This window comes from Desmodus rotundus, chromosome 2 (assembly GCF_022682495.2).
Source record: "Desmodus rotundus isolate HL8 chromosome 2, HLdesRot8A.1, whole genome shotgun sequence".
NCBI lineage: Eukaryota > Metazoa > Chordata > Mammalia > Chiroptera > Phyllostomidae > Desmodus > Desmodus rotundus.
In genome coordinates, this window is record NC_071388.1 from 190,491,412 (window position 1) to 190,504,349 (window position 12,938).

The window sequence follows — 12,938 nt, forward strand, 5'->3', positions numbered from 1 at the left end:
ATGTTTCCACCGTGGATTAGAGTTCTGGTACTGTTGTTTTGGAAGCAGAGACTACTTCCTGGTTTTCTGGGACATTTCAAGCTGCTGAACTATAGGGAGAGAAGTGGGCTACTGGTTGATTTTTCTGGATACTAAGATGATATGGGGTTATTTCTCTATGATAGGGGCAAAGACAACTGTGTTTGGAATTCGGGAGATTCACTAGAGCACTTCTTTAAAATAAACTTGCTCAATAATCCTGGTTATTGTAAAACAAAGGCAGGACCACAGTACTTGTAGAAATTAAGGTTTGGGTCACCCATCAGATAAAGAAACCTGTCCAGGGCCTAAGGGGAAGCTAGGATGGGTAATGGAAGAAGAACGCTGTGATGATCAATTCAAGCTTCCTGACCAACGAGAGAAGCACAGACTTCAGCAGCTTTGTTTCATGTTTCACCTATTACGAAAAGCACTGGTGATGGCTAATATTTTAGATTCCAGTTGGAAGGGTGACTGAATTAATATCACTCCTTGATGATGCAGTAGCTGAATGACAACCTTCTCTCCCTCTCACTCCATTAAACTCACTTTAATTAGCTGGTTTGAATTTGCTATTTATATTAGCAAAAATCATGCCTTTATATACCAAACTGCAAAATCAGCATGATTGTATTTATAGGGGCCATGATTTTGGGGGGGAACCTCAAAGTAGCAATATATTTATTTATAAAATACACAGTTTCACAGAAACAGCTTCAATTTATACACACAAACTTTACAATTACACAGAACCATGTAAATAATGTTAAGGGTCTGGCTTGGCCAAAGCTAATGAGTGCGCCTACTTTTGGAGGGACATCTCTCCCTCCCCTCACTTTATCACCCACCAACCAGATGCTTCAGATGGGCCATGCCTAATTTGCATAGCGAAGCTAACTGAAACTGCCCAGCTCAATCTAACACAAAAACCAAGTTGTTTCACTTGTGAGACACCACCCACAGGGAAAAATCTGTGAAAAGAACAAAACGGAACGCAAGGAAACGGAAATCAAGATGAATATCGAATGCCTTCCAGAGGTGCCACCAGGCATTGAACCTTCTAAGAAGATACCGATCACCAGGTAAAGAAACATGTGTACACTAGACCATAATATTAAAAGCAGCACATTTTAAAAAATATATAATAGATATTTTAAATTATTTTTGCCTCAACTTCATGTAATAGATATGTTTGTGAAAAGCTATGTTTTATATAACCCTTGGGCAATTTGATAACATGTTAATAAGCCAGAGTACATGGCTAGCTAAAAAAAATAATTGTCATGTCTTAATCTTATGATAGATAATGATTTTTATAATAAAACATCACTTTCAGATATAGTTTTCATAGCCTAATTTCAAAATAAAATATAAAATATCATCATTGGAAATAAATGAATTACTTTGAGTCAGAAATGAAAGTAAAATATATAAAGTATTTTGTTTTAATGACTGCATTAATTTCATTTTTCTGTAACTGCCCCAAATTTGAGTTAATATCTAAATAGTTTTACATATTTCACATTCATGTTAAAAGACTAGATAAAACTTTAAGACTTAATAGGAAAAAATGTACAGAAAGATAATACAATCATTACCTCACAGTCCACAGGACTCTCTAACACATTTGTCAGTGTAAGTGAACACATCACTTTCATCATAGCTTTGTAACAAAATTAAATGTTAATGTCACTAGAAATAGAAGGAGCATATAAAACTAGCTTGAGAGCATTCTATATTAATTTTCCACCTTTAACTTCTTGGTTATGGCAATTCACGCTAAAAGTCAAATGAGAATCATTCAAATTTCTAATCATTCTTTCTCTTTTAGGTACTATATTCTGGCATTTAAAAAAAATCAAACCTATTCCAGATTTTAATGATGATTTATGATGCAGAGAATAAATGCAGAAAGCATCCAGTGACTACCGTTTGAGAGTTAAAACAACAACAAGAACAAGAGTTAAAGGGAAATATAGTATATTTCAATAGCCTAGTTTCTAATGAGCATAATATTTTCAAGTTTAAAAATAGCAATATTTGACTGCCCACTGAGGTCCCAGCCTGGGTGCTATAATCAGTCAAAAAATAATAATAAAAAATCACATCTTTCATCTCAATGAAAGGTATCATCAGCATGTAAAGATATTTCACATTATCCTGAATTAATCATAATTATTGGGTTACTAATTATAAAATTAAAAAATCAGAGAAAACCTATATAACAGCTGCTTTCTTACTTCAGTGGCTTCAAATAACAGACTTCGGTTGACAGTGCTCCCTTTTCCAAATCCATACGGGCCACGTGCATCTTGCAACGTTTACCGGTTTTTCAAAGCACACAAATACAAATACTGTCTAGGTCATTCCTAGCTATGTACCAAAGCTGTAAGTTACTTTGTCTTATCCACAGCACTCTCCTGAACTCTCAGACTTCAGCTTTCTTCTCAGAGCGTTGCCGACACTTACCAGAGTGGGTCCTGAGGTGTCCTGTGAGAGCATCCCTTCTTCTACACGCATAGCTACAGAAAGGGCATTTGAACGGCTTCTCTCCAGAGTGTAACTTGATGTGTCTCAGAAGATTGCCCTTCTGAGTAAAAGAAGCCCCACACTGGTTACAGTGGAAGGGACGTTCACCTGGGAAAAGGAAAAGAGATGAGAAAGGCCAAGTAGGTTATATGCACGGGACTAATTCGCCATACACTGTTAACTAGAGCCAGACCCTCGTGCTGAGAATATTCATCTCCCTGCGAGGTCTTCTAAACTTTTACCTTCCTAGAATTTGCTTTTCAAACCTGAAGTCTCAAGTTTTAGGTCAAGTGTAGTTTTCTGCCTTCATATAAATTTTACAGAATCCCTGTCATTGATTCAAAAGAATAACAGTAACAGGATTGACAAGTGATTGAATGACTAGGTGTCATCGCTTTACTGATGCTGCTGGTTGCTTTACATATAGTATTTCAGTCCTCATAATGATATACCCAATCAGGTATCTATGGTTCCAGTTTATAAATGAAGGAACTGAAGTTCAAGTATAAAAGTATCTGATGATAGTCACAGAGTTTAGAAGTACCCAAGCTGATTCTTGGTCAGATCGACTATATCTTGTTTTCCTTAACTGTACCATGCTCTCATTAGAAATCACATACATTTTCAGTTGAAAGGCACCTTTAGTCTAATTCTCTCATTTAGTTGATAATTTTCTTGTCAGGGGACAAGAGGTTCAGTGACTGAACCAGGTTACAAAGCCCATTACCACAAAACCTCCAAGTACAGCTCAGGTCTCTCAGTTCCAGTCACAGGAAGGGCCTTGGCAAAACTTCCTTATATAATCAGGGAAAATCCATGAAAATTATTCATTCAGGCATTTCTTTTTGTTGTGAAAATCATCTGTTTGATAGGCATTTTTCCTCCTATTACTGATATTGCTATAAAGCTGTTCAGCTGTAATTATCCGTTCACTTTGTTGTCAGCAACCAGCTGGCATCAGCAACCATAGTGTCGATGAAGCAGTAGAACAGGCGTGCGGATCAGACTCAGCTAATTAAACCATGAAGAAAACTCTATTATTTAAGTTTGTCTATTTCTAAAGATAGACATGAAACATACTGTAAATTAATAAATAGTATAAATATAACATATTAAAGCTCAAAGTTTGGAATAAAAATAAAATTAAAAAAACAATTCCATTTTGACTGAACTGGACCACTTCTGTACTTGAAGTTAGATAATTACTACAATTTTAATAGTTTAAAAATTTTTTGAACTGAATTGTCATGTTTTATATAGCTAACTGAAACATTTATAATAATAGTAAATAATAAAACCTCTACATTTTGGTGGGACTTTTAATATAATGAATGCAAAAAAAGAAAAAAAAATCTAAAATTCACAAAGAAAATAAACTGGTCCCTTCCTAACAGCTGCCACTGCATATTTGATAGAAACACTAAAGAAATTAAACATGGATAAATCAGGTGTATCTCAAGTTATGTCGTACTTGCTCATTTTGAAATGTAGTAAGATACACATCAAAAACTGTGGTCTCTCTGTATGTAGAAAAAGTTAAGTTGTTTTCTTAAGAAATCTGGAGATCTCATAAACTAAGTTGGCAAAATGTCCTATAATGATTATTAGGTTGAAAAAAGTATTTGTCATGTTAAAGTTGCCTTATGTTTAACCATAATTAACTTTTTTGATTCATTTGCTAAAACTGGCAAATTAAATCAACATGAAGTAAGTTTTAAAAAAATACTTGACATAAAACCTCTCATTAACTGTCTTAAAAATAGTCAACAATTTAAAATAAATCTAATTTGGTAAACCTTTTTTATTTTACACATACATATGCACACACACATGAACACACATGTAACACACATATAAATTGAAGTCTTTGACTTTTTTCCCAATGGAATAGCGTTCTACAACTTTAAAATCTGGGTTTTCTACTACCCAACCCTGCCATGGAAATAGTAATAAAAAGAAAGAAGGAGGCACTTTCTCCATGAAATTAACTTTTTAGACAGTAGGAAAACAGCAAATTTAAATTAGAATTTTCACTCCAAATATTTTATTTTTCACTTTTATTTTACTTTTGAAGTCTGTCTATGCAGGGTTGCCCAGGCAAGTAAGAAATCAGTGTGCAAGAACTTTAAAATGAGTTAAATTAGGGTAGTGAACAAAAACATTGAAATCATGTTTGCCTTTGGAAAATACTCCCCTAGCATGTTAATCAGATTTTCTTGATTAACTCCTACAACTGAAATATTTTAAGATCCCCAATTTAGAGAACTGACTTTATTATTCAATATAATGCTAATCAAAAACTAAAAAAGAATAAGAATGACTCTTTTAAAATAATTTTTAAATTCATCTAATTGAGTTTATGGGACTAATGACAGGGTGATTTAGTTTTTACATTTGCAAAATACTCTAGATACCTTCAAATACTTTTTAATAAGAATTGCTTTTGAATTTATATAGCCATCCTTAAAGGAATAGGAGAAACAAAAGGGGTTTAGGTGTGTCAGGAAATCTTGCCGTATTGCTGCGTGCATAAGAATTAGTGTGGAGGCATTTCCTGTGCTCCCCTGGCCTTGGAAAGTAAAGAAAGAAGCATGCTGAGGGTGAACAGCCCTGTTCCCATTTTGAATAGAGGGAAGAGGCAATGTTAATAATGTACTTTGATTTCAATCAGATGGATCTTTGAAAAATACAGACCTGCTTTACATGAATTGTCTAGATTTTTAAAAAATTCTTGGATAATAATTCTATAGCTTTACTCATTTCGGGCTGCAATATGCTTAACTACTCTTAATTTCTTGATTATGTAAATAATAATTTTTTCCACAATCCTCTACATTTTTTGCATGTGTTCCACACTAAATCTAGTTGGAATTACACTGAAAACCCTCGGTGACACTACTACTGGAGTCAAAGATGAAAACAGAGTTTGACGTCTGAGACTTCTTTTTTGTATACATCATTATACTCTAGGAATAATCCAAATACAGGAGTCATGTCCAAATCTGTTTAATAACAAATCAAAAATAAGTAGATTGACTAATTTTTTCTAAAAAGCTGTTCCTGTAAAATGCGAGCAATCCATTTATTAAATGATTTGGAGTTTCTCTGTCCTAGGCATTACAGAAATGTGTAAAATGATTTGAAAATTAAGTAAAAAGTTCAGTTAACTACCTATATTGTCTATGTAACTTGAAATAACACATCTCAATTATTTCTTTTTTAATAATCTGTTTAATAAACAGACTGAGTCAATGGGTCCTTTTTAAGTCAGTTTAGACCTTGTCTGAAAACCCTAATAATGTCCTTCTTCAGGTGTAAATAAAAACACATTTTGGGAAAAGCCCACAAATTTATGAAACACATTAGTGACATTATGGAGCAATTAAATTAAAAAAATCAAAGAAGGCTATTGCATCAGTGATAACTAACCCTCCTGTAGGTGGATACAAAAGTCCGGATTAACCATTGTGAATCCATTCTCATTCTGTTTTTTGTTTTTATAAATTTATCTATTAATATCATCAAGGACCCTTTTTAGTTATTCACTGGATGAAGTTATCTATTATGCTTATAATGGAATAAGTAAATTATATTTCAACATTTTAGGTACTTTCATAAACATTGGAATGCAGGAGTACATGCATCAGTTTGCTTTGGTGAATCACAACAGAGGGTGTCCCTGTGTCGAACTGTGAATGTGAAAATCCCAAGCGCCTGGAGACAGGGCTTTGGAGCAAGAGAATGGCGCCACAAAGCTGAAATGTATAAAATACAGTGATGAAAACTTGAAGTTACAAACATGGGAGGACTCTCCCTGAAGAGGGGCAAAATTAAGAATATTCTATATTTATAATGTTTACATCAATTTGTGTTTAGGTATGCATAAATTGATTTATTGCCCCTACTTCTTTTCTTCTCCCTGTATTCCCAGCAAAGAGTGCCTGGAGTATCCGATGACAATATTACCTGATTACCTACTAAAGTAACAATACCAAAGAAATAACACCAACCCATTAATAAGATACTGGAATTGGCACTTTAGTAGAGTGAAAAAGAAGAAGCGAATTTGATCTGATACTCCATGTCATTTAATGAATTGGGTGGTTGTGTATCTTTTTTCATTATGAATTTTATATTAGGTAGGTTTGAGCTAAAAACACAAAAACATATGTTTTCCAAAGGCTTGACAAAGATTTAAGACAGTGCCATTTATACGAGCTCTAATTAATTGGTGAGAGGTAGAAGTTCTAAAGTGAACCCAGCAGTTCATGGTATTAAGGAGAAAACATTTAGTGACTAGATTCTGACTGCATATTTTCCATCTAGTTTAAATTAAAGAAATAAAAGTAGATATTCTATTCTAGTACTAAAATGGTGTAGAAAATGTCATGACCCACTCAGGTACGTAAGCGGAATCAGCAGAAATATGTATAAAAATAGCTAATTTAAAAATATATCACCATTTCAAGGTCAACAATGTGGCAGATATACCAAGCCCCTCTATGAATGACGATTACTTTAACAAAACCTTCCATATTTGAGGAATGTGTAAGAATTTTTATAATACTCTGATAAATATTCATTAACAGTAAAAGGTTCACACAGTTGCAAGAGTACTTTGGTTTATTTAGTCCATTCTCCTTGCCTTTACTAGCTGAGTGAATCTCCTAGGACTTAGGGAAATCTTCATAACTATTTAGAAATATTTTCCATGTTAATTAGAAGATTTCAGAATCAAAATAATTCAACTCTACTACAGTAGTAAATATCAAATGACAGTGGGGTAGGTAATTATTACTGTTTACATGTCAACAATCCTCGTGAAAATTGCTGCAGACAGTGAAACATTGATTAACCCAAATTTTCAAAAGGGCATCCTCAAGTTCTTTGAATTTTCTTAATTTAGACCACAAAAGGTTTATTAAAATTTTACAAAAATTGTTTGTAGTATACTTTTCAGCCTCCAAATGAACACTATAGACAACTCAACTGGAAGTCATTACACTAATTTTGTTTAGTTTGTATGTTTTAGATGGGAGAAGTTAGACATCTGAATGGGTATCACCTTCCTTAGTATAATCTGTCGGAGATAATGAATACATTATAAATTTGTGCAACTCTTCTTTCAGAACTGCAGTTAGAATGATTTCATGGGCATAGATTCATTATTTCATAGTCTTTTCCTTTTTTATCTTATCAAATATGGTGTTCAATCTTGACCTTTTAATTCTTCTGTAAGACATTTTTAAAAATTAAAGAAAAAATTTGCACTAGATTATAAATATTATTAATATAAAATTTTAAATAAAAATATTTAAAAAGAAAATTCAAAACAAAACAAAAAGTAAAAATGTTACTGCCTATATGGTTGGAGTAATCTTTAATCCTTATAAAGTTGATGATTTTGATTAAATTAACACTGATTTTAACATGTAACTTCTCACTATAATTTTTAAGATATTAGCCTTATAGTAATACCCCATCATAAAATGCAGGTTACCAAGCATAGCATATTTGAACAAGCCCACACTGGGTATCACGAAATTGGCTCTAGCCTCACAATGCCCTTCGCAACATAAGGGACAATGGATAAATCACTTGACCCTTTTGGGCTTCAGTTTCTTCCAGTGTAAATGAGAGGTTTAGACTACAAACTTCAATGTACCTTGTATCTCTCATGTTTTAAGCACTGACTTATGAAGTCGATTATTTACAAATAAGTATTTTAAATCAATGTCTTTATTATAATTTATTTCTCTTCCAGAAGAGTCTCATATTTTAAAGCTCTGAGTATGTTATTAGTATTTTGCTAAATAATACTACTTTGCATTATAGTTAAAGCTAGAGTTATTTTTAAATCAATTTTCATATGAACTTGAAAATTTTTTTAAGAGTTTTTTATCTGCCACAATCAAATTGCTGATTTTTTAAAAAAAATAAAAATGTTTTGCCAAAGGATGTATACAGATTTAAATAAGGCCTTCTTATTTGGCTGGTTTTTCACATGACTCAAGTCTCTTAGACTTTTTATATACTTTTAGTATATATTAAATTAATTGGAGGTCTTTTTCCTCCCCCTATTTTATGATTACAGGTTCTACCTGCACACCCACCACCGTTTGTTGAACCCACTCTACCTATCTCCTTGCAGGATTTATGAAAAAATATATAGGAAGTTGGTAAAATCCTCAAACTAGGGAAAATAAGTATCTGCCTATTACAGAGACCCATGGTAGGCAAAGGTTGATTGGAAATTGTATTCCAGGAAATTAACTAGATAGGGTGAAAACGATCCACCCCTATATAAATGCATGAGTTCCGTTTTAGAGTACAAACGCTCAGCCTGAAAACTGTATTACCTGCCCATGGGTATGGTAAAATATGTATAGTAATACACAAAGATTAAGTTGCACAATGCAATTCTCCTCTACCTTTTGAACCCTTATCATATTATTGCTATATTAAGAGCTGTGGAAACTGAATCCCAAACTTCTTTCCTGATATGCTATTCAGATTTGAAGGCTGGAAGTCAAGACCCAGGCTACTCTCTGCTTTTCAGCAATCCAATACTAGCAGAATTCTGAAAAGGTAGTTTCACCATTGCCACCCCTGAATAAAAAGGAAAGAGAATAGATGTCAGGTAATATCAACATCAGATGTCACAGGCAGTCATCAGGTTATTCTTTCAGCTGCTTACCAGTGTGACTCCTTTTATGTACCATAAGCACATTGGGCCCAATGCAAACCATGCCACAGACGTCACATTTCAGTTTACCATTCGGAAGCCGGATTCCTCCCTCGCCTTGAAGCTCCTGGACTTTCCTGTTGTCGGCCACCTCGCTGCTCTCAATTAGGGGTTCTTCTAGGCTGCTGCCCTCATCATGTCCCCTGATATCATCTTCGCGGCTCAGGGGTTTCCTGTCACACTCTTCATCACTCTGCATTTCTAGCTTTACTGAATTTGCTGTAATTTAAAAAGAAGCAAGGAGACATTTTAATGCATGTTATGTTGTCACCTACACCTCTCTTCCTTCCATCTACTGCTGTTCTATTAACATGGTTGGAAATGCTCTATAAAGTAAAACATAGTCCATCACCAATGCAAAGTTAACACATACTATACTCTGAGATTTTAGAGAAGCTTTGGCATGAAGGTGAAGATGGATCAGGAAAGCTCTGTGTGAAGAGAACCAGCTTTATTTCTGCATACGTTTCTTTCTTTTTTCCATATTTTAAAATTAAATTTATTGGGGTGACATTGGTAAATAAGATTGTATGGGTTTCAAGTGTACAATTCTATGGTGCATCATGTGTATTGCATTATGTGCTCACTACAAAGTCAAATCTTCTTCCGTCACCATATATTTGACCCCCTTTGCCCTCACTATCCGCCCCCCACCCCTCTTCCCTCTCATAGCCACCATACTGTTGTCTGTGTCTATGAGTTTTCACTTGTTTGTTTTTATTATTTGTTCATTTGTTTTGTTCAGTTTTAAATCCCATAAATGAATTAAATCAGTTATATACTTCTAAAGCAAGTCTCCAAATATTGAGTTGGCCAAAAAGTTGGTTATGTTTTTTCCAAAGGATGCCTCTACTAGAGCTTAGTTGTCTTTAACTTCAATTGAAACAATTTTGTTACACTTATTGTGACAGCTGTCATATCAGTGTGCATTTTAGGAAAAAAAACATTAAAGTTGGTGAATTTTTGTGCAGCCATTTAAATATTGAAGATGGAAGAAGATATGCAACATTGTTGGCATTTTATGTTTTATTATTTCAAGAAAGGTAAAAATGCAAATGAAACACAAAAGTTGATTTGTGTGTATGGAGAAAGTACTGTGACTGATCAAATGTGTCACAAGTGGTTTATAAAGTTTCTTGGTACTATTGATATTTGGGCAAATAATTCTTTGCTGTGGGGCTGTCTTATGCATTGGAAGATGTTTAGTAGCACCCCAGCCTCTATGCACTAGAAGCTAATAGCAGGAGATAGCTGACATACTCAAAATATCCAAATCAATAAAGTTATTGGTGAAAATGAAAAATGTGTCTTTTATTATATGGAAAAAACATGATGGACTTTTTGGCCAACCCAATAATTCTGGCTTTCGAGTTTGTGGTTAAAGCTACTGAAACTGAGATAGGGTTATGGAAGAGAGAAGATTAGATATTGCTTAATCTTAATTTAACAATCATTTTACACACACATACACACACACTTCATAGTCTGTGTTTTACTTCAGAGTCAATGTATAAACCTGTCTCTGAGAGGCGCAAGAGAAACAACTCAGGATCTTAATCCAGCAAATGTCTTAGACACATGAAGGCACACCACCAAGGCCAATTATCCAAGGTAAATGCATACATTCAGAGCTGTGATACATACATTAAGAGCTGTATAAATGCAGGGTAGAGTACACAGACCTCACATGCTCTTAAGCTACTCTGCTTTTTTATCCTATATGAATAAAGTTCTCCATGGAACACAGTAGTCTGCAAATCAACGTATTTCAGCTTTAAAATGTGCGCACCGAAAAGCAATGAATGACAAGAACAGCATGGCATGCGTTCATGCACTTGTGACTGCTAAGAAATTTGATGCCCTCTGTTTGCTGTTTTTGGATCATCCCACAGAAAAGTTGGAATTTGGGTGACACAGCCCTCATTCTGGATTGCTGACAAAGTCTTTTCACAAAGCAGACGCAAGTTTTAAATGAATACCAGCTATGTATCCAGTAATCCTGATCATTTCTTAAGAAATAATATCACAGTTACTGAGCAAAACAAATTATTTGGTATTGCTTGAGTACAGGAAACATTTTCATAAAAAGGAAGTTCTTTTCATTACAATTGTTTTCTTAGAGAAACCACACATTCTGGGATTTGTTATTGGTACTAATGATGGGTAGCACTACCAAAATGGTGCTTCCTCTGTCCCCTCCTTGGAACTCCCCTTCCAACTGGAGGCAGTGTATGCAAGCAGGAGATCCCTGGATGTAGTCAGGAGAACATGGCTCTAGTACTGGCTTTGACATTTACTAGCAGTATAGTCTTAAACTAATTCTTTAACCTCTGAGTCTTAGATCTCTCATTTGCAAAGTGGAGATGAATTCAGACTATGGAATAAAGTTTGAACAGAATAGTGTAGCTATTAAAACAGAGGGTCCTGTAATCTGGATTGGAATACTAGCAATGGCACTTAGCACAAGCGGCGTCACCTTCTGCATGTTACCTAAGTTCTCTTTGTCCTCTATTAAAATGGGGTTAATAATGGTACTCTCTTCCCAGAGTTGCTGTGAGCATTCAATGAGTAAATATTTAAAAAATGGGCTTGACTGCTATTTTCTCTGGACTGACAGTGCTCTATTCCATAAGGTTTTTGTGCAGATTAATTAAATTATAGGATGTAAACTACTCTGAGATTTAAAAGGGATATATAGGCTTTCTGGCCCCATCTCTAAGAGAATGCCTACTACACTGAGTTTTACCCTATTTACATATCAGTACTACTTTACTGATTTTTGAAAAAGTAGAAACAATATTTTATTTATCTTAATATCCCAAACAAAATCAAGAAACTTGTGGCATATAGGAGGTATTGCAGGCAGTAACCAATTAGGTGTTTTACTTAATTGTTTACAAATTTTACTTCTTTAAACATGTTTTATAAGTTTAAACAAAATCTTGGATGGATCTTAAGAGCCTTGTGCTAAGTACAAAAAAAGTGCCAATCTGAAAAGGTTAAAGAAAAGTCACATGCTGTATGACTCCACTTATATAATGTTCTCCAGGTGACAAAATTGCAGTGATGGACCGAAGATTAGTTAGCGGTGCTGCCAGTGCTGAGAGATGGTAGGAAGGAAAGGGGTGGGTCTGACTATAAAGAGGTAACAAAAAGGAAATCTTTGTGACAGTGGAATGATTCTGCATCTGGATTGTGGTGGTAGCTACCTGAGTCCGCAAATGAAATAAAATGGCATAGAACAATACACACACATTCTACCAATCCAATTTTCTAAATAGTTTGGATAATTGTACTAATGTCATAAAAAGTGTAACCATTGGGGGAAAGTGGGAGGAGGGGACTTGGACCTCTCTGTACTATTTTGGAAACTTACTGTGAATTGATAACTGTTTGAAAATAAAAAGGTAAAAAAAATTACAGGGTAAAATATACCTCAATGAAGTCAACTTTAATGAGAGGAAATCAAATAAATTAATCACTTATTGAAAAAAAAAGAATCTATGAACATAGTAGAGAAAAGTTAATCAACATAAAAGAAGAAAAATGAAGTCCTTTTCTACCCACAGTTCACCATCCCTTAGTTGTAGTCTCAAATGAAAGCATTATGCTCATTTTTTAATTCAGCGTTGTGTGTGTACATTCA

At 34.2% G+C, this 12,938-nt stretch overlaps 1 protein-coding gene across 24 annotated transcripts in view; it reads right to left on the minus strand.

The window, feature by feature from the left end:
* The window catches only part of IKZF2 (IKAROS family zinc finger 2), a 138,472-nt gene that overhangs the window by 38,376 nt on the left and 87,158 nt on the right, over window positions 1-12,938 (minus strand). For 20 of the 24 annotated variants that reach the window (XM_053919049.1, XM_053919037.1, XM_053919043.1 and 17 more), the window contains 2 exons: window positions 9,245-9,511; window positions 2,488-2,655 (listed from right to left, as the gene is read on the minus strand). In XM_053919049.1, the coding sequence (XP_053775024.1) occupies window positions 2,488-2,655; window positions 9,245-9,511 (435 nt within the window). The remainder of the gene's footprint in view (window positions 1-2,487; window positions 2,656-9,244; window positions 9,512-12,938) is intronic. The other 4 variants (XM_071220704.1, XM_045197973.2, XM_045197970.2 and 1 more) reach the window with 1 other exon arrangement.